We start from the raw sequence: 25,385 nt of genomic DNA on the forward strand, positions 1-25,385 counted from the left end.
GTACTACAGACAGTCACACAGTTGGATAACAAAATAACACTGGCTTTGGAGGGAAGCTCTCAGATCATGTGTATATCATAAAAGCTACCTTTGAACACTTACTTTCATCACAACGTATAGATTCAGGTCCACCTCTCTCAATCTGTACTTCACAATCTTTAACAAACATAATCATTCCACCAAAATAAGGTGATAAAATCTCTTCTATAAACTCCCCAGTTCTTGCTGTTAATAACTCCTTAAAGCTTTCTGTTTCTTTTGAATCTTCAGTAGTTCTCTCCTATATAACAAACAAAATGATCAGATTTCATTGGTTGTACTAAGGAAGTAATATGATACAAATTTGAGCTTCAAACACATCCTAAAGCGGAAGTGTCATTAAGACCTGAAAAGTGCTATTTCATGAACTGTCAAATTCAAGGGTAGAAGTTTTGTCAAAAATCATAGATGTAAAACCATAATGCACTTAATCCATCACTTCTGAAGATTTACATTTGTACCAACATTTAAATATCACCTCAGTAACTTTAAGCATATAGAAAAAAAGTACAAATAATCTTATTAATAGACAGATATAGAGCACGCCCATAGTCCCCTCAGTTCATGTGGGTAGGATGAAACATGAAATTTTTATGACAATAAATAATTGTATGATCGTATGTATGGTCAACTCACCATAAGAACACCAAGTAACATATCATAATTGTTTATCAAGCATATAAGCTGTTCCTTTCTGTGTGGGAATTCAGCTGCTATCTTTAGAATAAAATTTTCAACTTCTGACTGAAGTTGTCCAAGAAGTTGGAAGACTCTGTCATCTGGAAAAGATTGATTAACTCCGACTATTGCTGCAGAAAATTCAGCATACCTTCTTGTTATCTGTCAGAAATAAAAGAGAAAAAAAAGTTGTAGGATATAGTACACTGCACAACATAGAAATAGAGAGCTTCTGTGTAATAAAATGATTAACTTAGTATATTGCACAACATAGAAATAGAGAGCTGTGTACTAAAATGATTAACTTGGTATACTGCACACCATGAAATAGAGAGCTTCTGTGTTATAAAATGATTAAATTGCTTAGGAGGTTCAATATTTTATTGAAATGTAAAAAGTCAAGACAATTTCTAACGAAATACAATTTTCAATCTTTTGAAACCTATTTTTCTTTTATCGTTCCCACAGAATATATGTTAATTATTCGGCATTGGTTGCATAGGTATTTCAACAAATGGCTGTCAATGGGTTCAGTTACAACGACAGCACTATTGTAATTGGTAACATTTCTTATACTGCAACATTTGTTGTGATATGGAACTTTATTTAATAATATTGTAAATTTAAGGGCATAATTTCCACAATTGACCTCCTCAATTTTTTTATGCATGTGCAGACATTATTTTCAAGATTTTTAATTACAATTTTCAAATATTTTTGAAAGCGGCATTTGAATGGAGATAACTGTATTGTATAAGAAGATTTATCATCGTCAATGTACATCTTATTTGGCAGTCACAAATGACCATTTTCTGAATTTACTGATGTGTCGCCCCAATCAATTCTACAATTGACAACAACACATCAACACAGTTACATGTTTATTCAAGTTTGAAATCTACTGGTATAATCAACAGGTATTAACAGAGATAACACACCATCAACCTGATATCATTTATTTCTATTACAGTGTCTGGTATGATATACCATAATTACATTATCATCTTAAAAGTAGATAAAACTGGATCAGTCATTAGATAATTGTTTGTACACTTACATAATGTGGTCTAACATCAATATGACCTAGTTTTGAAGGATCAACAGCTCTAACACTGTGTATGTTCAGTTCTAATACCAGTTGAAATCTTGGCCACATCCTATCCACTAATGTATCCCAGTATCTAAAACAGACAGCATTTTAGGACATTCCTATTCACTAATGTACCCCAGTATAAAAAAAAACAAAACATTTAGATATTTCTATCTACTAGTGTATCCCAGAACCTACAAACACATTTTAAAGATATTCCTGTTCATTCTTGAAACCAAAAATCTACAAAAAACATTGAGATATTCCTATCAACTTCTGGTACCCAGTACCTACAAAATACATTGAGACATTCCTATCCACTCCTGGAACCAAGAATCTACAAAAAAAAAACATCCATTGATGTATTCAAGTATCTAAAAATAAATTCATATATTTTTATCAAAAACATTGAGACATTCCTATCCACTAATGTATCCCAGTATCTACAAAGGCATTGAGACATTCCTATCTACTAGTGTATCCCAGTATCTACAAAACATTGAGACATTCCTATCCACTAGTGTATCCCAATATCTACAAATGCATTGAGACATTACTATCCACTTATGTATCCCAATATCTATAAAAACATTGAGATATTCTTTCTACTAGTATAACCAAATATCTACTATACATTGACACACTTACAAAATATGAAGGCTAACAAACAGACCAACAGAGACAACAAGGGTGATTCCTATAAACCCTCAACTTAAGTTTGTAGAGGTTTAATAATTAAACAAGACATTCAAAAAAGGCAATGAAAAGTCATGGTTTAAAATTGAATTATGTTTTCCAGGTAAACACACAAGGGCAGGACAGGTTTTCAATGTTGTTACCGTTTATACTTACATATGCAAGTACATATGGTAAGATTTTGAAAACTTGCCCATACTGCAAAAGGTTGTACAATCCATTTCCTCTTCCTCCAAGGCATGCTATAAACAATTTGAACATGCAAAGGTAGCATAGACATTGCTGTACATTGCATAAGTTAAATATGAATTCAACCAACTAAGCTTTTTATTATCTAATCTTTCACTAACCGGTCAATAGCAGGTACTCCTCGTTTGTTCATAATAGACTTGTATCTGTATACAACATGTATACACAGAAATATTGCTATGGAATCAAAGCATTCCACAGTGTATTCCTCCATCTTTGTCTAAAATATACAGTCATAAGAATTAGTAATTCATTTTATTTAAAGTAATTTTATACTTCATTATGTACTGGTAACACGAAATGAAGTACAACTTAAACATCAACAAATAGTTTTTCATAATACCAGTAACTGCTAGTTTCCTTGCCTTACTTTAACAACACTACTTTAGAATGCTAAATGCAGTTCTATCTAACCCTACAAGCAACTTCATCTTTCTTGTATTAAGATGTTCTAGTTCATGTTACTCTAATTATAGGATGTCATAATAAAAAAACAAAAATACCCAGGTTATGACATTCATTTAGTAGCAAGATAATTTTGTAAATGATCATTATTAGAATTGTGGTGAATTGTTGTCAAATGTAGGTATAATGAAGACAAAGTTCTAAAGGTTATAGTATTCTACTTTAGTGAATTCATATTAATTGAAAAGCTCATTTGTCACAGAAAAATATGCATATAAAAGGAATATGTAATTAACAGAAATTATCATTTATGGGAAATACCAAAAATTGTTCAATGTGTAAATAAATTTTAGAGGGGTGAATTTTTTTTCTAATGTGTTCTTAATTGTCTGTCTCATTTTACAGGCAAAGAAAATGGAAAATCTCATTGCAAAAGGAATGTTCATTAAGGCACATTTTAGTAAGTTCACAAAAAAAAATTAAGTACTTAACAGGAGTTTTCTCATTTTTGGCTTTTTAATATGCCAATAGGAGGAATGTTTTGTAGGGATAAGATAGGAATTACTTTGTGTTTTGACTTCTTATATGTTATGAATAGGAATATGCAATTAAGTGGAATTAACTGATAAAGACTAGGTTTTAACTATGATAGAACTAAGTCCTACCAGAAATATAGACAGGGTTTTAGACATTATGGTGTTGAAGAGATCTGTAGCTGAGGGTCCAGACACCATAAAGAAATCCACTAGAAACAGATATTCTCTGCAGCAATTATCCATTAGGGCAAAATGAAGACTTCTAAATAAACTCTCAAAATTGTGCTGCAATAAATTTAGAAAACATGAATATAAGAAGAAAAAAAGAAAAGATTTTATTTCCAACGTATGATACATCAAAGCAAATCAATGCTCTCAAAACAGGCCTTGATGCATAAATATCATGCTCCAAAATTTTCTTGATATCACATTATTCACATCTAGTTTGGATAATTACATAGAAATAATTATTGACCCTAATCAAGAAATGAACTATGGCAATATTTTGTATTTACTTACACATCAATTTTAACTAAATCTTATCACTCTTCAGAACACAAAGGGGTAAGGAATATGAACTTTTGCTTTTGCATCAGTAAACGAGCGTATATTGAAGTCTTAATAAGTCATTTCCACATACATGTTAAAACATAAACATCTTCCAGACAACTTTGCACAAAATATAATTGACTACTCATAAAAGTTGTAAATTTGAAGTACGGAAAAAGATATAACTAATTTTAATTAACCATGTCTAGTACTTCACATTTAAAACAAAAATTCAAGAAATTTACTATGTTAAAATAACTTTTTACCAAATATTGCCCAGCAGACAAGTTTTTCAACTTCACCCAAAATTCACAATTTTTTGATACATTGCAAAGAAGTGTAGATACCTTAAAGTTAAAATAAAGTTTAAATGCAAGATTTTACAACGTATATAGATGATAACAGTTTGAAATTACTGTAGTACCAGAGGCTTTGCTTAGTGTTTTTTTTTTCAATTTGTGCTGAATTTGTATATATTTTTTTAATTTCAAGTCAATACATGTACAATGTTAATGCCTTTATACTACAATTTTAAGTTCAACCCATCTATATAAAGCCAAATTTAAAACCAATCTACCCATAGGGAGAAAAGACAGTTAAGACAAAATTCGAAAAGGACAATGTACTTCAAATAAACCACCCACTTGTTCAGTGGGGTATAATTTCTACATGTATATACCCTATAGTCACTGGGGTAAAGCAGATGACCTTAACGGCTGTTACAGTCACCCCAAGATGGAGGATGGAAATTTGGATTATGATAATTTTCTTTAATAAAGTTGTTTTTTGAAGTTATTCAAGAAAATAAATCTGACAAATAGTCATTCATCAATGCTTGATATTTGGAGCAGGAAGCATACGGATAAAATGCATGACTAATGAGAAATTATATGGTAAAAATATCGGCAGGATGACCATAACAAAAAATCTTCATTTTCTAAGGATGACCGTAAAATGTAACAAGAAAAACAAAAATATTTTGTGATGAGAGTTGGTACTTTACCATAATGATAAATGTAGTACTGCAAAAGATTTCACTGAATAATGTTAAAATTGATAAACTTAATCAATTCATTCCAAATTTCTTCTACTACAAGTGGTGTTTTGTTCAAAATACTGAAAAATGACACCTTAAAATATTTAGCGCGTTGAATGAATAGATTCAGTGATCCATCTTTGAAGACTTTTCTGATGTTTCCCTGGAGCAAAAACCCAAAATGTAACAGCTGAACATTAAAGTACCTTCGTGTTAAGTAATGCAGAAATATTGTGATAATGTACATGTATGGCTGCTGCATGCCATAGGCAATATTGTTGGCTTGCATAAGGCAGGGAGTGTATGTGTAGCATACAATTTCTAATTTTATAATATAATTTTATGTGAGATCTGAACTGTTATGAATATGATCATATAAGAGAAATGAGAAGCAGCTATGATAAGAAAAAAGACACAAGAGATAAACCTTTGTTCATAACAAATAATATGATTATATTAAGTGGTAGAGTTTTTGGTGATTCAACAGATTCTTGTTGTAAACTTATATGCTACAAATCTAGAGGTTCAGGCTAGTGTAATTGTATGTAAGTGTCAGAATGCATGTTACACATATGCTAAAAAAATTGAAATTGTTGACTTTCTACAAAATTTATCTGACTGACATTATATATTGCAAACTTTCATATACTTTCATGGCATCTTACAAGTATGTTCAGCCAAGAAAAAAATGAGACTGTTAAAGTTTTCATTACTGACCCTATTTTTTTCCTACCCTAGCACATTTATTATGGTATTTTTTTTTTATAAAATGCTGCTAAACTATCAATTCTTAGTTGAGTACTGTTAAAGTAAAAAACGCCCTCCCAAAAGTGTCAATATAAAATAATTTAACCATGTATTTGATATCTTTGAATTATCTTTCTATGTTGATGCTTCAGTATATTGTTTGCAAATACAGTGAAACTTCTCCAAACCAGACCCTCAGAAAACCGGTCTTCCCTTCAAACCAGCCGTTTTCAAAAGTCCCGGCTGATATACCTTAAAACCTGTGCGTTTTGTCTTCAATAGACCGGCCACCCCCTAAAACCATACATAGGCCGGTTTTTCAGAGTTTTGGTTAAATATTTCAAATCAAAACAACCTCTCAATTTCGGCCGCCCAGTGATTGTTCACCTGTCATAAATGTGCCAACAAATCTGTAAATGATTACATAATATTATGTCATTAAAAATTCATTCACTGACCGGTTTGCATTTCATCAGTGGACAGATGATAATTAAAGGGGACAGTAACAACAAATTTAATCCAGACATTACATTTTGTCACTGGTTGGCTGTTAATTGGTGTGTACACACGTCAGGCAACCGGAGTCATTTAATTGTATGATCTTGATCGTCTTTTACCTGTCAATTAATGTGACCTGTACCCAAGCAAAAACAACATAGGGGTGAAATTATTAGACTTTGTTGATAGGTAATTTACGAAAACAATACAAATAACTAATTACTATCAATAGCCCTTTGATCTTTAATACACATTCTTTCAAAACCGTGAACATTATTTTGTCAGCAGCACCGTTTGTAAAATCAAATCATTTACAAATGATGGAAGCTTTGAAATGTAATAAAAGGCCAAAAGTTTTGAAATGGCATTAAACATGTCTCGACCAACAAACTGGCAAGATGTAGGGTTATAGAACACATTAATGGAAACAGCTCTTAGAATGCATTGCTATTTTTCACAAAACCGGCCATCCCTATAAAATGGCCATTTTTTCTTGTCCCAGTGGTGGCCGGTTTGGAGAAGTTTCACTGTATTTCGTATTTCTGGTATTTTGTGTCAAATAAACCCATTACAGTCATCCCGTTCGTCAGTCTCTTGTTCTGTTATGGTCGTCCCATATTCTTCATTACGGTCATCCTGCGGATATTTTTCTTTATAATTTCTCATTAATCACACATTTTACTCCTGTTTCCTGCTTCAAATATCAAGCATTGGTGAATGAATAACTATTTGTCATCATTATTTTGTTCAATAACTTGAATAGACAACTTTATTAAAAAAATTATTCTTACCCGAATTTCCAACCTCCATTTTGGAATGACCGTAATAGCTGTTAGGGTCATCTGCTTTACCCCAGTGACAGTCTGGTATGGTATGTTGAGAATCTCACACAAGGAAACATTTATTGTCCCCTTTTGGCAAAAGCCGAAGGGGACTTAGGTTTGCACTTCATCCATCCGTCTGTCCGTCAGTCACACTTGGTTTTCCAGACTTTTTTTTGCAATGCCTCATCCAATTGATTTCATATTTGGTATATAGTCTTGTCATGACAAGTTACAAGTTAAGTTTGAATGACCTTATCGTTGAATGATTTTTACGGAAGTTATGGCCCTTGGACATAGAAAATTTCATGAAATTTTATGTTTTCTGGACTTTTTTTTGTAATGCCTAATCCAATTGATTTCATATTTGGTATATAAGTCTTATAATGACAAATTACAAGTTAAGTTCGAATGATGTTACGGTTGAATGATTTTTACAGAAGTTGTGTCCCTTGGACATAGAAAATTTCATAAAATTTTATGTTTTACAGACTTTTCTTTGTAATGCCTCATCCAATTGATTTCATATTTGTCAGCTAGTCTTATCATGACAAGTTACAAATTAAATTTAAATACATGTATTATTGTGGCAAAATGGTTTATGTGGAACTTATGGCCCTTTGACATAGAAAATTACATAAAATTTTATGTTTCATCATTTTGATGCAAATTGCTGCTGTCATTCTAGAGTTATTTGCCCTTTAATTCATAATAACAAAGTTTTTTTTTCAACTTTCCAGGTGATAGAGAATGTCTTTATGCAGCTTTCTGTAATGCAAAAATGTTATTATCTACTGTAAAATGAAGCTCAGGTTTGATTTTGATGGAATTTGCTTTTGCTGTTCAAGAGTTATTTTCTCTTGATTGTTAAAAAATAACACCATCCATTATTAGTTCACATATATAAAAAAAATCTCATAAAGGCAATGAGTTCAAAGGCCGAAAGGGGACACTGTATTGCATCAGCAATACTGTCAGAATGCTTGTTTTATGCACATTTTATTGTGATTTCTTAGAACTGTGTTGAAGTCACAGAGAATTTCAATAATTTACAATAACTGAAACAAACAAACAAAAAACACATGTAATTGAACAAATTTTTCAGAAAATTAGAAAAGAAAAGACTACAAACTTGATGAAAACATGGAAAATGTGATACCTTTGTTTCCTGTTTCTGAGAGGCATGTGGTACTATAATAGGTCCTTCTAAATCTGTAGTTAAAACACTGCCTCTATTTCCAAGGGAAAATACTGTAGATCTGTTCCTTAATGTTGGCTTTGTACTAAAGAAGCTTGGTAAATGTTAAGGAACTTAAGAAGCTTGAGTAATGTTAAGAAACTAAAGAAGCTGTGGAACTCTATTAAGATTGACTGTGTCTCTAAAAAAATCTATAAAATAAAGTTATCAATCCAGAAACTCAACTATCAACAACTCCATAGTCTGTATAAGCATCAGCTCAATCAAATAGCATGTGTACTGAGAAATTAGGACAATTATCTAGCAAACATTCCCTTCATATATAAAAACAAGGCCTTTAATATAGCTTGTGTATCTGTGTACATGTACTTTTTTGCCTGTATTTCAAGTCATGGCCATAATTATTGAAGTACACAATGACACTAGGGATTACCTAAGCATTCGATGTAAAAATGTGAAATTAATTTGGCAGGGCCCAATAGGGATAAATTATAATTAAACTGCTTCTGCCCTAATATTTAAAAAACAATTTTTTAACTTTTTCATTGCAGGATAAAAACAATGCTAGGAGGTTATCAAAAAAGTACAAATTATTTATGTTCTTGGTGTAGGATGAAGAAATTCTTGGAAAAACCTCCCATGTTGACCTATCCATAAGCCACACACACATACAAGCTATATTTCTGACAATACCATAATATTTTTACAAATATATATCTTAAACATAGGATATCTTTCTTGGCACTGTCCTCAGCACCCATCAGATCATCTTTATCTGCAGATTCATCAAACTGAAACATTCATATAGATTAACTGGAAAATTTTCTTATTTCATAACAAGGACACTGTTGACAGGTGATCCTTACAGTTGGTATAACCTTCAGAGAGAAACATATTACAAGATTGTGTGTACTAGATTAGCATATCTAGAAATAAAGGCAATGTTGCATGCACTTCTAAGTATCTTGTTTTTGATGAAGAAGTACATGTACACAAACTGTACCCAATAACTAAACAGGTTGGTTTTGACTTGAATCTAAATTAAATATAATGATATAGCAAGAACATCAAAAAATTTTAAAAAGTTTCATCTGAAGTGCCCATACCAAGTGAGGACCATTGCGGTACCAGCTGCTCCAGTGGTGTAATATCTATTTTGCCAGATTTATTTTGGACTTGACCTGATTACGAATTGGATTAGTGTTTGGTAATTTTGTTGTTACCCTTATTTAGAATATGTTACTAAGAATTAAGACATCTTTACCAAAGTTCAAAAGCAGCCTAAATTGCTTGTGTAAGTACTGGACTACACACACTAGATAAGTTTGATGACAAGTAAGAACAGGACAAAATGGTCTTCATCCTGGAAAGTTTTCAATGATTACTTAAGCACATGAATTGCCTGTTCTTCCTTCTCCAATCCTTATGTTATATTAACTTGGAACTGAAAAAGTTGGTAACAAAATGAAAAACAAAGAGGAAATTCCTTCTACAACAAATATTGTACCCCAAAATTAATGAAACTAACAAAAGTGTTTTGATAAAGTGGCTTTTTAGTGTGGATTGAAGGACAGACGACAGTCTATCATTGTAAATCATGATAGATGGATTTTTTTAAAATCATTCATAATTCTTACATAAATACTTTATACCTGCAGTTTCATTAGACGACTTAGATATCCCTTAAAGTATGACATGTAAATTTTGCCCATGGTGTCCACATATTCATCTCTGATCTCCCTAGCTACATGTCGCTCATGTGACATCAAAAATTCATTGAAGAATCTGGAAAATATTATTTAAGTTTACAAGAGAGAAATTATACAAAAAGACTTAATTTTGATTCATTTATAAACCACATATCTAACTAAACTAATATTTGGCCCATAATTATGAATTATTTATGACTACTTATAGTAACTTTTAGAACTAAACAAATGACTCAATTGAATATTCATTTTAATCTATGCATTCATCGTTTGGTGAAAGAAATACACATTGTAAAGCAAAGAGATCAACAATAGGGTGAACCTGTACTTAGCAGGACAGCTTTTTGGGGCATACATATACCAATGGTGTCTATCTATGCAAAAGAGTACAGATACATTTTAATTTTTTTCAACATAGCTTTAAAACACAAACCTGAACTTAAGCATAGCATTCTGAGGAACCTGATAGTTACTCATTGGCTTTTTGAAAGAATTGATCTTTTGTAGAATATACTCTCTTATCTTTGATATTGCCTAAAACAAAAGTGATATTGAGTGTATTGTATCAAATATATACAATAATCAAACTGACATGTATGCATCAAGCAAACTTAGGCAGATCGAGATCTTGCATTTACTATTCATAAGAACTCTCATTAAAGTTCACTCCACCGTTACAAAGAGTTATGTTTACAAGATATTAAAGCGTTTGGACTGAAAAACAAAGACAGAAAGATACAACAACACTTGGTAAGAACAAGGTATGATAAGCCTTAATTCAATTAAGGATTATTTTTAATCTTTGATCAAGTTTTGCAATATACATATTACAAACTTTGGTGCAGCTCAAGCTTCATGAACCCCAAACAAGTTTATAAAAAAGGTCCTTAGTTTGTTATGCAAGCATTAACTACTTAATTAGATAAGAGTGGTCTAAGTAAATATGCCCAATTCAATTTACACGTATTTTAGAAAGGTTCTGAATAAAATTGAGACAATATCAAATATCTCCAATAAGTTTCAAGAGAACTGAATTTTCAAGAAAACATTACAGAAGGTTATTTTATATCAATAATCTCATTATTAAAACTTGTCCTGAATATAAAAAAATATCATCAAATATTTTTACTTAAGATTAAGAGTTTTTAGACTTCACAAACCTTTATTTTCAGCTTGTCTAAGATATCTTTGACATCAAAACATGACCTGGCTTCTTTAAAGGACTGCTCTTTAACAAAGTTAATTTTATGATGAAGTTCATGTAACTGTTCTAGGAACTCTCTCTCTGTCACTGGTGTGTCTAGTATATGACTTCAAAGAAACAATGAAAGGTACAAAAACTATAATAGTACTGATTATTTCTTTCCACGACTTTTTAAACTGTTACTTTTTCTATGAAATCAGCACATTTCAATGACATACCATTCATACAGTACAGTTCAATACTCTTTATTTTTTATCAAAGACGCAAAGTAAGTATTTTATATTGTTAAGATTTTTTTTTTTCAAATAGAGCACAGCAGAATGAGTGAAAAAAATAATGTATTTCTCTCATAAGTAGATGAAATAAGAGGGACAATTGTAATAATATCAGTTTCTTTAAAAAAAAAAAATTGTATTTCATTTTTAGCAGTTTATCTACAGCCAGGGAGAACATTGTCAACTGTAGTTGTTACCTGTGACATTGTCAATGCCTTTGTAAACATTGTCTATGACACACTGTTCACAGAGTTATATGATCTATGGTTCTAATATCAATGGTAGATTAGATTTTGTGTTTATCACCGTCTTATTATAACCATGTTTATTTCAAATAGCATAGATGTTCACAGTTCTTTACATATATATATTCAAATGAAATAGAACAAATATCTAACAATTGATCATTAGGGTAAGTCAATTCTTCAAAAAAAACCCAAAAAAACAACAAAACAAAACAAACAAACAAACAGAAACAAAAACAAAGAATAAAAAAAACCCATATACTATAATAAAAAACTCCTCTTTCCTGTAAAGTGTACCAATATAAACTGATATACTATTTCTGTTTGTATTTCACGAAATATTTTTCTATCTCAAAATTAATTTAACTTTTTCATGAATGCTTCATAAGAAGAAGCTTTATCAGGCTGAAAGAATAGTCTGGCTTAAAGATTAACATAAAGAAATCTTACTTGATCATTGTTTCAGGTATAACCATTTCATCAACAAACTGACTTAATTCACCCCTGACTGCCTGCAACAACAATTAAATGTTAGTATGATAATTATTGTTTCCTGACAAAATGAAAATGATAAAATAAAAGTGAAACAAAGATCAGTAAATATTAAAGATTTTTTTTTCACATTCTAATCAAGCTTAATGGTTTTTAATTGCAATAAAAAAAAAATCTATCACATTGTTTATACCCCTCTAACAGGAAATCATTGTTTATACCAGTCTAACAGGAAATCATTGTTATACCCCTCTAACAGGAAATCATTGTTTATACCCCTCTAACAGGAAATCATTGTTTATACCCCTCTAACAGGAAATCATCGTTATACCCCTCTAACAGGAAATCATTGTTTATACCCCTCTAACAGGAAATCATTGTTTATACCCCTCTAACAGGAAATCATCGTTATACCCCTCTAACAGGAAATCATTGTTTATACCCCTCTAACAGGAAATCATTGTTTATACCCCTCTAACAGGAAATCATTGTTATACCCCTCTAACAGGAAATCATTGTTATACCCCTCTAACAGGAAATCATTGTTTATACCCCTCTAACAGGAAATCATTGTTTATACCCCTCTAACAGGAAATCATTGTTATACCCCTCTAACAGGAAATCATTGTTATACCCCTCTAACAGGAAATCATTGTTATACCCCTCTAACAGGAAATCATTGTTTATACCCCTCTAACAGGAAATCATTGTTTATACCCCTCTAACAGGAAATCATCGTTATACCCCTCTAACAGGAAATCATTGTTATACCCCTCTAACAGAAAATCATTGTTTATACCCCTCTAACAGGAAATCATTGTTTATACCCCTCTAACAGGAAATCATTGTTATACCCCTCTAACAGGAAATCATTGTTATACCCCTCTAACAGGAAATCATTGTTTATACCCCTCTAACAGGAAATCATTGTTTATACCCCTCTAACAGGAAATCATTGTTATACCCCTCTAACAGGAAATCATTGTTTATACCCCTCTAACAGGAAATCATTGTTTATACCCCTCTAACAGGAAATCATTGTTATACCCCTCTAACAGGAAATCATTGTTTATACCCCTCTAACAGGAAATCATTGTTATACCCCTCTAACAGGAAATCATTGTTTATACCCCTCTAACAGGAAATCATTGTTATACCCCTCTAACAGGAAATCATTGTTTATACCCCTCTAACAGGAAATCATTGTTATACCCCTCTAACAGGAAATCATTGTTTATACCCCTCTAACAGGAAATCATTGTTATACCCCTCTAACAGGAAATCATTGTTTATACCCCTCTAACAGGAAATCATTGTTTATACCCCTCTAACAGGAAATCATTGTTTATACCCCTCTAACAGGAAATCAGTCAGTTTCTTAAACATACCACCATTAAACATTTGACAATTATTATGAGATTTCTTTGTAGTCAGATTATATGATTCTATGATATGGGCCGCACTGGGTTCATTTTATTATATCAATTAATCAATTTTTTCTTGTCAAAGTGTAATGTTAAGCTCATTATGATTTCAGATAACACAGGGAGTTTTTGATCAAAAGTAGGTAACTCAGAATATATGTTTAAAGTTCCAAAACAAGTCAACTAAATTGAAAATAGATCAAAAAGACATTTCCAATTATTTTAAAGTTAATAGTGTGTTCTATGTAATTCATTTCAGCTTTCAAATTAAGTAAATCACAAACCTATGTTTTTTTTTGAAGATGTTTTTAATGGATGAAAATTTAATAGAAACAAAGTTTGGCATGTGTGACCCACTGTCTGGGTCTACAATTGACACCCTCTCCATAACAGCAGACATGTACATGTACCTGTCTGTTTTTTAACTTGACATTCATGGTGACAGATTGTTCCTGTAATGACTGAATTTCTGTGCTGATACTACTTAAGTCACTCTGGAATCCATTCAGCATTTCTTCCATTCTCTGCAATAATTATCATCTGTTATATATCATAACTCATTACTAGTTTCCTCCATAAAATCTGATTGGACAGCAGTACTGTTTTTTTCAAGCTGATGACAAAATCTGTCAATATTTTCAGCTATTTAATAGAAAACTTCACATTGTATTTCTAATTGTTTGTAAGTTGTTTTTTATGTTCATCCACTAAAATCTTAATATTGTAAATGTGTATTATTGTAGTACAGACTGAAATGGAAGTTAGTTGTTTTTTTTTTGTTCTAATAAAATACTAACTGAATGGATGTTTAGGGGTTAGTACACCAAGTTCCGAACAATCAATGTGTACCTAACCATGGGATACAAAATAACCTAACTGCTCTGAGAGAACCAACCAATCAAAAATCCGGGTGTCGAAAGAATAGGCCTGCAGCAGCACTAAGCTTGTTGTAAAAGGCGACTTAATAGTGCTCAGAACCCTAGCTGGGGGCTGGGGCGGTCTGCCCACAGAGCAACAGAGCAACCTGGCGTGTTACATGCTGGGGTTGTCAGGCTATAATATGGAAAACCTAACTGCAAACCATAGTGGTGCGCCGTGTTGGGAAAGATGCCACGTTCCTCGCACGTTAAAAAACCCTACTGTGGTATTCTCCTGGAGTAGGAACCATAGGGCTCCGCCACAGGAGGCTAAATTGCCCGACCTACCCGACTCTCCCTATTTCCAGTGGCAATCAAAATTTGTCGACCCCATTATCCTTGTGTCCCATCCCATTTTTCATTTCATCATCCAATTCATGTTCATCTCCTGAATATAGCTGTAATATTGCTGCTCGGGCGTTAAACCCCAACAAACAAACAAAACAAACAATCATTATAGAATAATAACAGATATAGATATAATGGATCAACCATAAAACCAGGAAAGTGGTTGTAGTGACACTAATAGATCAATTAAATGCAACCATTCTAATTTTTACTTAGTATAAAATTCTAGCTCTTATGTGTGATAATTATTAAAGTGCTTGAGAAATACATGAATACTATCATAAGAGAAGTTTGCTTTATCATGAAACTTATTATCATTTTCTACTGAAAACATAATCAAAGTTTACATACCTCCAGTATAGTATCACAAGCTGATATCTGTTTGTGTAGACTTGCAATGTTGTCACTTTCTTTAATATCTAATCAATTATTAAGATCAATAAATTTAGGTAAAATAGCTTGTTTCAATTTATCATTATATCTATTAAAGTTGGGAGGTACAAGCTTTGAAATATATATAGTACATATACTACATTACTGGAAGCATAGATCACACAGATACCCCCATATATGATGAATATTTCCCCAAATTACTGAGTTTCCCTAACTCCTAAAAATCACTGAAACCCTAAATTCATTCAGGTCATAAATAAAAACTAGAAACTGTGAGCTCATTTGCTAATATCCACTCTCTAACTAAATAAAAGGTTCACAATGGCATCATGTGATATAGAATGTGTCATCAAATTCTATGTAGCAGATTTAGAGAAATTGCAGATTAAAAGATGGTCCCTCTTAGTCAGCAAATGATAAAGTCAATGTTTTGTAGCTGAAAACCCAACTACAGGCTCTCAGCAGTCTGAATTGCTCATCTACTTCATTTTTCGCCTTTCAAGGGCTATAGCTCTGAACAAGGAGTTCTCCTACAGCTCTGACTCTGAGATTTTTGTCGAACTCCTCAAGTTGAAGAAGAAGTATCATCTTCATTTCTCTCTATCCCTCACAGATATTGAGATACTACTTGAAATAAGTGGCTTTACCCCTGTTTTCTATAAATAAACATGGCAACCATGTTATTTAACGGATCAAAAATCAAAACACATTTTTGTGCAGATACCTTAAGGAAGATTCATGCCAAAATTCATTAAAATCCGACATGAAGATCTTTAAAGAAAAGTTTACAGACGATGATTAAGCCAACAACTAAGTTGACACCAAGTGATGGCTATATCTCACATGGCCCTATGGGTCAGGTGAGCTAAAAAAGTCATTTTGATTGGAGAAAAAAGTAGGAGGCGTACAACAGCATCACATGATAAAGAATATTTAAAAGCTTCATCAAAGTCCATTCAGAGGATTTGCAGATTAAAACTTGGGGTGGACAGCATGATCAATTTATATCTACTGCTTTTCAAATGGAGGATATAGTAACAGATGCATAATAACATCACCAGTTTACCAGTTTTGTTAAAATTTATCAAACTAAAATTAATCTCAATTAAATCATCAATGAAATAAACATAAACACTAACTTTAGATCATTTTTTATCTTCTTGGCCTTAATACCTTAATCCTTTGGAAAAAACTCTCCAAATTCTTAATACCAATCTTGTTTTATGTGGTAAAGAACCATGTTTTAAAATTTGAAACAGATCCATAATACTCATGTTATGACACCAAAACATAACCTGAAGACAATACAACCAAAGAACTTTGGTACAACCAGTATCAGTCATTCTCTAAAACAAAACAATTAATCTGTATACACATATTAATGGGTCACTAGACAGTTTACAAAAATTACATTTAAGAAGGATGAAATGGATCTATCATCCAATATAAACATAGGATACAATCTTTGATAGAAACACTTTCAACATCCAGCAAATCTTTCTCAATCTTCTTTGAATATTGTCTCAAATCAACACCCTACAAATAAAGAATGCAAATACATGATATGTATTTATTGATTGTGAGAAGTGAAGAATTGAATAAACAGCAGGATTTTGTTAGATTGATATGAGAGCGTGGTTGAACTTGACAAATTCAGACACAACATTCAAGCTTGAAACAGCTTGATTTTGAATGGTGATTAAATGCTTGGCACAGTATAAGATTGTGATCAGAAGAAAGTGGATTTTAAAATTTTAACTTAAATTTATACGTTTAAATACTTAAACCAAAATTTTAATACATGGGGTATATGGGAATCACCTTCATCAATTCATCCGTGCTTATGCTGTTTAATCCCTTTTTGTCTTTTTTGTCTTTGTCTTTAATTGGTGTTAATTCAGTTCCAAAACGAATCAATTCAAACTTTGTTATTAATATAAAATAAGTACGGAGTGATCCAACACATACCTATGGTTGTACATGTAATGTGGTAGTTAAGGTGAAGATCTTGTCCAGAGGGATGCTACAATTGTCTTTATAATAAAATCAGTTTTTGATATGATATGCTTCTATGGTCTATATAATTCAGCTGAGGTAAAAAGGCAATAAACATGCGACCAATGTCAAAAACAAATCATATGATGGTCTTATTTCTGACATGGTAAGTAAGTTTTACCCAATTTTACAGATATCAAAGTAGAATTTTGCTCCACAATGTTTGCCATTTCCTGCAACACATAGGTTACGACAAGAAAAAACTAGTCGTATTAGAATTGAAATAAAACACAGAGACTCCAAATTATCATTGTTATCCCACTGGCTGGACAGCAAGCCATAGATGGGGGTTAAATAATGACATAAATGCAAGCCTGTGGTAAAACAATGCTAAAGTGAAATCTCAGTAAATTATTCATTAAATATCCACATTTGCAGTTAAAATTTCCCATGCCAACATTGGCTATTTTATGAGGTTTACAAGGACACACAAGAAAACAGTCCAAATGTAAGTTTGTTATTACTGTAATAGTTCATCTATCACATTTTTCAAGTTTAAAAATTATCATGAAAATTTCTTAATTATAAAAATCTTTTCTGTAATATTGCAAAATACTTGAGTTTTCAACAACCATTAGACAGGCTTACTGTGTTTAAAGCTTCTTTGACTATCTCATCTTCTAAGTTCTGTTGAATGTGAACTAAAAAAAATATATGAGCAAAAGCAGTTATATTTTAGTAAAATACGAAACAAGTACCAGTAGTACCGTTAGCAGTTTTATACAAAAACTCCATCAACTTTTCTTGGGCTATAATACAAACTGTTTGAAAAATTGAATTACTCCCTTCAAGCATCTGAAAACAATTATCTATCATAGTTTTAAAGCAATGATTGATTGATTATTGTTTAATGTCCTATGGCAGATATTTCATGCATTTTATGATATAAACCATTTTACTAATCTAACAGACCCTGCTTCATACTAGTCTGACATGCTGAGCTGGATCTTTGTTGTGCTAGCTTACAGTAGTAACAGCTCACATGTAGGCATGCAAGCCCACATGTAGACATGCCAACCCACAAGGACACATTTTTCCGACTTTCTACTTTGATTCAAATTAAAACTATTGAACTACAATGTATACTTTCCCAAGACAAACTAAGACAAGTATAAGAACCAATAGTAATAGTTTTAAGTCTAGATACAATACTGGTTATTGGTCATCATAAAGAATGATGCAAATCATTGCTTTATATAATTACATAGATTTGTTTTACAACAGGAGTTGTTTTGATGTAAACAAGGTATATAAATATGATATGTTTTTTTTATATGGTTATGTACTAAAAATCTTTTAACTAAAAACTAACAGTCAACTGTGACTATGTAACATTGTGATGCATACATGTGAACTACCCATTTTCAGAAATCCACTCCTGTCCACAGTCTGAGGAGATCAAACTCCCATTGAAAAATGTAAACTGTGTAAGAACATAATTCAGATGAATTTCGAATGACTGATAACCAGTGACAGGCGAATGGTTGTAATTTGTTGTCGATTTACTCTAATGTACTGGCAAAGAAAATTAAGACAGTGGAATGCTGTTTTCAAAACATACCCAATACAGATGTAAGTCACAATGTTTAAACCTAAAACATTGCATGGACAACTGTCTTAAAATAGTGCCAGCACATATGGAAAGGAACATTTTATCTAGAATAAAAGTGTAACTAAAACAAATTACCAATTTCAAAACCTCTGGTTCTGAGGTTTTACCTAACAAAAATTTCAAAATCTTCACATTGGAATTTCAAGGTTTATCACATGTACATGTATACTTAATCATCATAGTATCAAGAACAGTTTCTTTCATCAAGTACTGCTTATTTAATTGTCTGAAACTTTCCATAGGAGTTTAACATTGCATTTTCTGACATTAAGAGTACAAGTGACAAAATTGTTGTATATATTTGTGGTTCTGCACACTCTATTGCATGAACTTTTACCCACTTTTTGCTATATTTCATTAACTTACTATCTACTTCATCTAACCAAAAATCTTCCGAAGCTATATCCAAGTCTCCAAGATTTAAATCAACTATTTCTTGGCCTTCCATCATCTGTAATGATATATATATATATATAAGGGTCTGAAAAATTTTCAACGATGTTAGAACTGTCAAATTTGCGATGCAAATTTTTTGTCGTTCCCTCCGCGGGACTCGAACTCGTACAGAGTTGTCACATTCTGAGACGTTATATATTTATATATATATCTGCGTATGTGTGGAGAAAACGTCGTGATTTTTTCTCTCTAAAAAAAAATTCATGAAAAGATTTTGATGTGAATATTGGAACTTTTGTGTGTTGAAACAAACATTATGAATGAGTCCGAAAAGGGAAGCCCAAAGAATCCGAAAAAGGAAAGCCAATAATGAATTTAGTGCAAGTAATAGTAATGAAAAACCCAGTGAGAAGAAAGTGAACGATAATCAAGGTACTAAAGGTAAACAGACCTGTGTCAATAATCAGGATGTAAACAAACCTGAACTCAACAAACCAAAACAAAGACAAAAAACAAGTTGTAAATAACATGGCAAATTATAACGGCCCAGTTCCTAATTATGATTCTCCTTTGCCGCAACCAAGCTGACCCCCTTTCCCTCCATATCCACCACCCCAGCAGCAGTATCAGCCTTTCATGTCGCCAACCTCACCAGCACATCCGTACTATACAAGTACACCACAACAAATGCAGCCAATGATGTCAAATGCTGTAAACCCCTTTGTAGACACAAATAATAAATTGAATAATCTTTATAAAAAGATCAACGATATGTGTGAGAAAATGACATCTGTAGACATTTTGTCTGAAAAGCTCACAACTTTTAGTAGAACAGTAGACAACTTAGTGAAAACAGTAGACAGTGTGAGCAAAAGGGTTGATGATGTTGAAAAAAGTATGAAGTTCATAAATGACAAATATGAAACAAATCAAAAGCAAATAAAAACTGTACAAAAGCAAATGGCGGAAGTAAGTACTGACACTAGAGAAACAAATGAAACCGTTATTCAACTTCAGAAGGATTTGAATGATCTGCATGATAGACATATTAATTTACAAACCAGATCCATGAGAGAAAACCTTATCTTTAGTGGTATTCCACAAACAAATGACGAAGAAGACTCTGACACAACAGAACAAATTTTAGAATCATTTATGACAGAACAATTGAAATTGGGACAAATATCGGAATACGGACGGGCTCATCGTTTTGGAAAGGAATATGTAGAAAGAGATAAAAAAAAGGTCAGATTAAATTCTGAACAAGGAACAAGTAGATTTCGAAACTTTCAAGAAAGGGAACGGGTCCGTAAGGCTGCAAAAGAGTTGAAAGGAACGACATACGGAAACAGTGAACAAATTCCTAAGGAAATTAATGACAAGAGAAAATAATTTTGGCCACAATTCAAAGAGGCCAGGAGAAAAAGGCCTTTTTCAAGAGAAATTGTCTTTCTGTCAAGGGTGAAGAACTTTTCCCACAAGCGAAAGACGAAAATGTGGATTTTGCCAGAGGCAATGGAGATTTTCAAAGGAGATACAAAGAACAGGGAGCACGCCTAAAATATGACTTTCTGAGAGAACCCTACCCAAGGTATGACTTCCCGAGGGATCCCCACTATGAACCCCACAACATGACTAGATAGGACGACTGTGGAGGAACTGTTGCAACTGAACACTTGAATGATATGCTGGACTCCCACAAAAATTTGAACTTTTCTGATAGTGAATCAATCAAAAGATCAATAAAACTCTTGTCACTTAATGTTTGTGGTATCAAAAATAGAATGTTGTACCCTGAATTTAATTCATTGTTGAATGACTTCGACATTATTTGTTTGACAGAGACAAAACTTGATGACTGTGATACAGTAGATTTAAATGACTTCGTATTCACTTATAAGAATAGAAGTAAAATATCTAATTATAGATCAGGTGGTATTGTGCTAGGTTATAGAAAAATATTTAGAAAAGTATATTTAACTGATTGAAACTAGCTACCAATTGGTATATTGGTTTAAAGTTGATAAAATTGTATTTAATATACAGGAAGATGTATTTTTTTGGGATTGTATATGTGCCACCAATTAACTTGAATTATGCATCAGACAATGCCTTTTCAGATACTGAAAATGAATTACAAAAATTTTCTCAAATTTCATATCATTTAGTCTTAGTTCGTGAATTGTATAAACTTCTGTTTGTCGTTTATAACAACTATGGGTACGATAAAATAAATGGCTAACATTGATCAAAAATATATTGATAGTTGTGGCATGTCAAATGTATGGCGCAACCCAGAATTATTTTCGAAAGAGTTGATCATATTATCAGTTGAACAACGATTAAAAGATCAATTAAGACAACAGTGGTCAGCCAACATGAATGAATCATCAAAAGGTCTAAACTATAGACTTTTTAAGAATAATTTTGAGTTAGAAGATTATATTTCTATTTTACCACTTAGTTTTGTATATACATTCTGTAAGTTTGGATGTGGAAATCATCGACTGCCTGTGGAGGTAGGGAGGTGGCATAACATTCCAAGACTGGATAGATTGTGTCACCTCTGCGACTCCATCGACATCGGCGATGACTTCCATTACATACTATCACATAATTATTTTCGAAATGAAAGGAAGAAATATCTTTCCTGCTGTTATTGGCAAAATAATATTTTGAAGTTTAACCAGTTGTTCTCATAATTTAGCTGAACTAGAAAAATTGTGTAGATTTATAAAATATATACTTTCTGTCATAAATCCTCCTGGTTAGGTAACTGAACTCATGTACATGTATTTCCATACATGTATTCATATATGTATATTGTATAAATGTTATTATCTCTGTAACTATGTCATAGTTAATGAGAATAAAATCATAGTGAAAAATGTAGAGAGTGGATGTTCATCAAATGTTCCCCTTGTATTTAATTTCTATTTTTTATATGTGCAATATTTTTTTACTCACTAGCTATCAGATTTTGCACCATTAACCATGCATATCTTTTGTAACAAAAATGTAATATCTGACAGTAGAGCAGATTTTGACAATAAATCTGCAGTTTACAAAAATCAAATTTCTGTTGAAAAAAATAAAAAATAAACAAGAGGCTCCCAGGAGCCTGAATCGCCCATCTGGTTAAATTTCTGCCTTTTAAGGGCAATAACTCTAACAAGGAGTTGTCAGACAGTTTTGACTCCATTTGATTCATTGGACACATTTGTAAGCCTTATAATAAGGATCATTTCAGCAATTGAAAGCTATTGGCTAAACCTAATAGATTTGGAGATGTATGCAAAAATCGGCTGTCTGACCCCATTGTTCTATTTTTAGAAATGGCAGCCAAAAATCGGTCATTTCGTTAAGGATACCCTATAAAACAAAAATGCCAACTTTCATTGAATTTTGCAGAACAGTTTCTGAGGAGCAGATTTTTTTAAAGTAATAACATCAAAAACAAAAAACATCCAAAAAGGGCAATAAATCTAACATGAGTCAACAGATTTTCACCAAAATTTGACCACAGATTGATCTCTTCATGCTGAATAATTTTACCCCAAGTCAGATTTTGGTTAAACCTAACTGTTTTGGAGATATATGCAAAATTTTGCTGTCTGACCCCTATGTTCTATTTTTAGTAACAGCAGCCATGCTTTATAAAAGATCAAAAATCCAAACAGTCATTTTGTTAAGGATACCGTTTAAAACAAAAATACCAACTTTCATTAAATTCTGTAAAGTAGTTTCTGAGGAAAAGATTTTTTAAAATAATAACATTAAAAACAGCAAAAAACGTTGAAAAAGGGCCAACATGGGTCAACAGATTTTCACCAAATTTTGACCATAGATAGATCTCATCATGCTGGACACTTTTAACTCATGTCAAAATTTGGCTAAACCCAAAGGTTTTGGAGATAAATGCGAAAAAGTACTGTCTAACCTCTATGTTCTATTTTTAGTGACAGGTGGCCATGTATTTCAACGGATCAAAAATCCTCAAACCAGTTCTATGCACGATACCCAAAGAAACATTCATAAAAAGTTTGATTCAAATTGGTCAGGTGGTGTCAGAGGAGAAGATTTTTAAAAGAAATAACATTCAAAATAGCAAAAAAACATTGAAAAAGGGCCAACATGGGTCAACAGATTTTCTCCAATTTGACCACAGATAGATCTCACCATGCTGGACACTTTTAACTCGTGTCAGAATTTGGCTAAACCTAACGGTTTAGGAGATATATGCAAAAAAATACTGCCTGACCCCTATGTTCTACTTTTAGTAACAGTGGCCATGTTTTTTGAAGAATCAAAAATCCCAACAGTTCAATGCACGATACCAAGTTTAGTTCCAATTGGTCAAGTGGTGTCAGAGTAGAAGATTTTTGAAAGAAATAACATTCAAAATAGCAAAAAGTCGAAAAAGGGCAATAACTCCAACATAGCTTAACATATTAACATGAAAATTTGACCACAGATAGATCTGATCATGCTGAACACTTTTACCAGTGTCAAAATTTGGCTAAACCCAACAATTTAGGAGATATTTGCAAAAAAGTACAGTCTGACCCCTAAGATCTTTTTTAGTAATGGCGGCAATGTTTTTTGATGGATCAAAAAATCCCCAAATCAGTTCTATGCAGGATATCCAAGGAACATTCATACCAAGTTTGGTTCCAATTGGTCAAGTAGTTTCAGAGGAGAAGAGTTTTGAAAAATTGTTGACAATGACGGACGTCGAATGCCAAGTGATGGCAATAGCTCACATGGCCATCGGCCAGGTGAGCTAAAAATAAGTTATTGAGAAAAAAATCTTCGGTTGACTTCTTGTTTATAAGTTTGGAAAGCATATACATGCAGTTGTAGTAATTGTGGCCTAGTGTGCCTTCCATGCTGCTGTTCCACTCTTGTTCTTCCTATGATTTATATATGAAGTGTATTTTGCCCATTTTAATACCAGTATTTTTTTTTATTTTTAATAACATAATATTGCAATCTTCAACTTTATGAAATTTAAGATCATGGAGTCAAAATATTGCAAAATTTTGTAAAATCAAGCAGTTTGCAAATTTTATATAGAGAGAAAAACAAGTCAACAGTGTTGTCCATTGTACCTGCAATAACAAATAACTGTCTTTCATTAAAATTAAAAATTTTCGACTTTCAAGCCAAATCCTGTATTATTCTTATGGGACAAGCTCTGACATCCCAAAGCCTCTGACAAATCAGCTGTTGGACATCAGAGCAATCTCGGACTAAACATGAATGGGCATGTTGCAAAGGCACTTGTCACAGAAAAAAATTAACTTGGGGATGTGAATATGCTATGCCCGACTTGTCGCACGTGTGCCTTTGGCAGCCTGGACAAGTGCTTATTATTATCTTGGTTGTCCATAGACAATTACAAAATTCAAGAATGCACATTCCTTTTTCAGACTTTTACTACAATTTTTATGACAATACCTGATGTTAGAAGAAGTCCAGTGAATCAGTGTCTTTCTGATCTAATTTTAGAATAATGTAAATTTTAAAATATAAAAATAGTTTTGCTACCACCCGTTTTCATAAAATAAGTATTCAGTCCAAGATCGCCAGATTTTTTATCTATGTTTTTCCTTTACAATTACCCAGGGTTAGGCTTACAAGTTTTATTAATTATATGTATACCAGATGTGTAAAAAATGTTGTTTCCATAAAGAGTTATTACGGGAACTGTCACTGATCAGTTTGTACTAAAAACCCCTAGGGAAAAGAAAGAAAAAGTCAGGAGATAAAG

At 32.2% G+C, this 25,385-nt stretch overlaps 1 protein-coding gene across 7 annotated transcripts in view; it reads right to left on the reverse strand.

The window, feature by feature from the left end:
• LOC148612401 (vacuolar protein sorting-associated protein 52 homolog) overlaps nt 1-25,385 on the reverse strand; it is a 39,519-nt gene that overhangs the window by 2,264 nt on the left and 11,870 nt on the right. For 3 of the 7 annotated variants that reach the window (XM_088593783.1, XM_088593784.1, XM_088593782.1), the window contains exons 2-17: nt 19,583-19,667; nt 18,193-18,245; nt 17,010-17,085; nt 15,508-15,575; nt 14,302-14,415; nt 12,426-12,487; nt 11,412-11,562; nt 10,685-10,785; nt 10,195-10,327; nt 9,276-9,333; nt 8,504-8,637; nt 3,823-3,978; nt 2,854-2,972; nt 1,775-1,898; nt 676-879; nt 103-280 (exon numbers count right to left, since the gene is read on the reverse strand). In XM_088593783.1, coding sequence (XP_088449909.1) covers nt 103-280; nt 676-879; nt 1,775-1,898; nt 2,854-2,972; nt 3,823-3,978; nt 8,504-8,637; nt 9,276-9,333; nt 10,195-10,327; nt 10,685-10,785; nt 11,412-11,562; nt 12,426-12,487; nt 14,302-14,415; nt 15,508-15,575; nt 17,010-17,085; nt 18,193-18,245; nt 19,583-19,667 — 1,816 coding nt within the window. Of the gene's footprint in view, nt 1-102; nt 281-675; nt 880-1,774; nt 1,899-2,853; nt 2,973-3,822; nt 3,979-8,503; nt 8,638-9,275; nt 9,334-10,194; nt 10,328-10,684; nt 10,786-11,411; nt 11,563-12,425; nt 12,488-14,301; nt 14,416-15,507; nt 15,576-17,009; nt 17,086-17,370; nt 18,101-18,192; nt 18,246-19,582; nt 19,668-25,385 lie in introns of those variants that run through there. The other 4 variants (XM_088593789.1, XM_088593788.1, XM_088593785.1 and 1 more) reach the window with 3 other exon arrangements.

The sequence above is a fragment of the Perna viridis genome, chromosome 7 (genome assembly GCF_037379345.1).
Source record: "Perna viridis isolate PV_CMFRI_1.1 ecotype Kerala chromosome 7, ASM3737934v1, whole genome shotgun sequence".
Lineage (NCBI taxonomy): Eukaryota > Metazoa > Mollusca > Bivalvia > Mytilida > Mytilidae > Perna > Perna viridis.